Source organism: Grammomys surdaster, unplaced genomic scaffold (genome assembly GCF_004785775.1).
Source record: "Grammomys surdaster isolate TR1022 unplaced genomic scaffold, NIH_TR_1.0 222686, whole genome shotgun sequence".
Lineage (NCBI taxonomy): Eukaryota > Metazoa > Chordata > Mammalia > Rodentia > Muridae > Grammomys > Grammomys surdaster.
Window position 1 is genome coordinate 1 of NW_021624396.1, and position 2,209 is coordinate 2,209.

Genomic DNA, 2,209 nt, shown 5'->3' on the forward strand with positions numbered 1-2,209 from the left:
AGTCTTTAATCCAATCCCAGTTTCTCATAATGGATTTCCTTTTCTCAGTCATTGTTTCTGCCCTCTTCTCACTTTTGACTAGCTGATGCCTATCCAAGCATGTTTTACCTCTTGATATCCTAAGAAAGCCCCTGACTGGTCTGTTTTCCACTAGATACCCAAATGCTCATACTGTCTTCTGTTATTTATTTATTTATTTCTATTTCCTCTGAAATTGGAGTTATAGATGGTTGTAACCTACCATGTGGGTGCTGGCAATTAAATTAGGACCTCTGAAAGAGCAGCTAGTGTGTGTGCTAACTGCTTAGTAATCTTTTCCAGCCTCCTCCTTACCTTTCTTAACACTCTCACCAAAGAAATTCTTGGGTACACTGAGTGGAACCTGGAAGAGCTGCTTCAGGAGAGGAATCTCGTTGACTATATACTGGCCTTTGCGGGGAACCAGAGCTGGTGGCTGGTTTCCTGGCAGTGGAGAGTGAAGACAAGTAGTTGAGTGTGGACATAAGGGTCTCAGGCTTGGGGAACCACTCCTGTAAAAAGCAAACTACTAACTTGGTCTGAGTTCTGCATACTCAGTGCAGGACAGGCCCTCTGACCACAGAGAGCAAGTCTCCTTGTCCACTGAGGGAGGCTCCTTCATGCTTACCACTGTCTCTCATGATTCCAGCGATTAAAGCGGGCCGCAACTGCAGCTTGATATTCCAGAGGTGTTGGTATCTGCATAGGACCTACAAGTGTAGAGGTAAGAAGGGGAACCTGTGTAGCATTTGAGAACATATGGCTTAAGTGGCCTACAGGGCTGTCTCCTGGCTCTAAGTGCAAGGCAGGGATGGCTACTCCACACTGAACGGCTTGGTTGAATAGGAAAAAACTCTCAGCTCTTTGAAATAGATTCCAGAATGCATACCCGAGCGTATGGTTTTCATCCTGTAGAGAGTCCTAGCACCCCTGATGCCCCTCCTAGAACTTGACCTAGCTTCACTGGCGTTGCCCATGTTCTTTCTAGGGTCTGTGGAAAGAGAGTATTTGACCTTAGTTAGGACCAGGACCCTACTTGGAGGAGTCAAGGTCCGTTTAAAGGCACAAAGTGAACTTCAACCTGGGAAAGGTCTGAACCCTGTTCTAGCCCCGAGGGTATCGCCAGGAATTTCTGCAGCCCGGTAACCTGTGCCTCACTCTGCACTCGCCTCGCAGGCCACAGCCCGCGCAGCTGCCCCGCGTCACCTCAAAGCCCAGCCAGGAGTAGGGGGACAGCACGTCGTAGAACAGTTCCAGGATGCGCGGAGCCGGCCCCATTCTGCAGTGAAGAGAGAAAGCCAAGGAGAAGCCTTGAGCAAGCAGGAGCAAGCAGCCAGTCATAGCCCGAGAATCGGAGGCGTGTCCGCTAAGGGCCCTAGTGCGCAGCCTCCGGGAAGGACCCCGCCCCACGGGGCGGGCCCAAGGGTTGCAGTGGGGTGGAGGGAAAAGGAGAAAGGCAACGGGGAGGGCGGAGTCTCAGATAAAGAGGAAGCCTGCACACACTCTCTGGTGTGTGCAGCCACTCTGGATTGCTCTGGAACTTTATCCCTCAAGCAAGAAGGCAATGCACAAGGATCCGAATTTGCAGTTGGATGACGTTTAAAGACGAGCAGTGTGAAAATCCTGAATTAAATTTTATCGTATTCACTTTTTCAGAGATTAGAACAATGTTTTAATGAATTTGACAGTCGACATAGTGGTCTTTTCTTATCTGCATTGTACATATTATAGCACACTGAGAGGATGCTTGAAATTATAGATGACATCAAACTCTATATACTATGGTTTTTTTCTAAGTGTAGATATCTGTGAATTATAACTTATAAATTAGGGACATTAGTGATGAATGCTAGGAGAACCATAACCTATCATACTAAAAATTTGTGTCTTATTATATTAAAAGTGTTATTCGAACATAAGCATTTCATTAGTACATCAGTTGATTTGATAACGGAGGTGGTTTCAGAAATGGAGGTGGGTAGTGTATACAGTGTGAGCACACTGAACAAAAGGATGACCTATATCCCAAGAGGGAAGGTACAGGACTTCATCTCCTACCATTACTATTTATTTATTTAGAATTTTTTGAGATGGGGTCTCAGCATGTAGCCTTGTCTATCTTAGAACTATATACTACTGTTATTAGTTATTATTAAAAATTGGGCATTAATAGATGTTATGTGGAAAACAA

At 45.7% G+C, this 2,209-nt stretch overlaps 1 protein-coding gene across 1 annotated transcript; it reads right to left on the reverse strand.

The window, feature by feature from the left end:
- Positions 1-22: 22 nt before the first annotated feature.
- LOC114616011 (glutathione S-transferase kappa 1-like) lies at positions 23-1,371 on the reverse strand. The gene is made up of 3 exons (XM_028761565.1): positions 1,225-1,371; positions 647-728; positions 23-462 (listed from the first exon to the last, which is right to left on the reverse strand). The coding sequence occupies exons 1-3, from the start codon at positions 1,357-1,359 to the stop codon at positions 305-307; spliced, it is 375 nt and encodes a 124-aa protein (XP_028617398.1). The 5' UTR covers positions 1,360-1,371; the 3' UTR covers positions 23-304.
- Between the last annotated feature and the right edge of the window lie 838 nt (positions 1,372-2,209).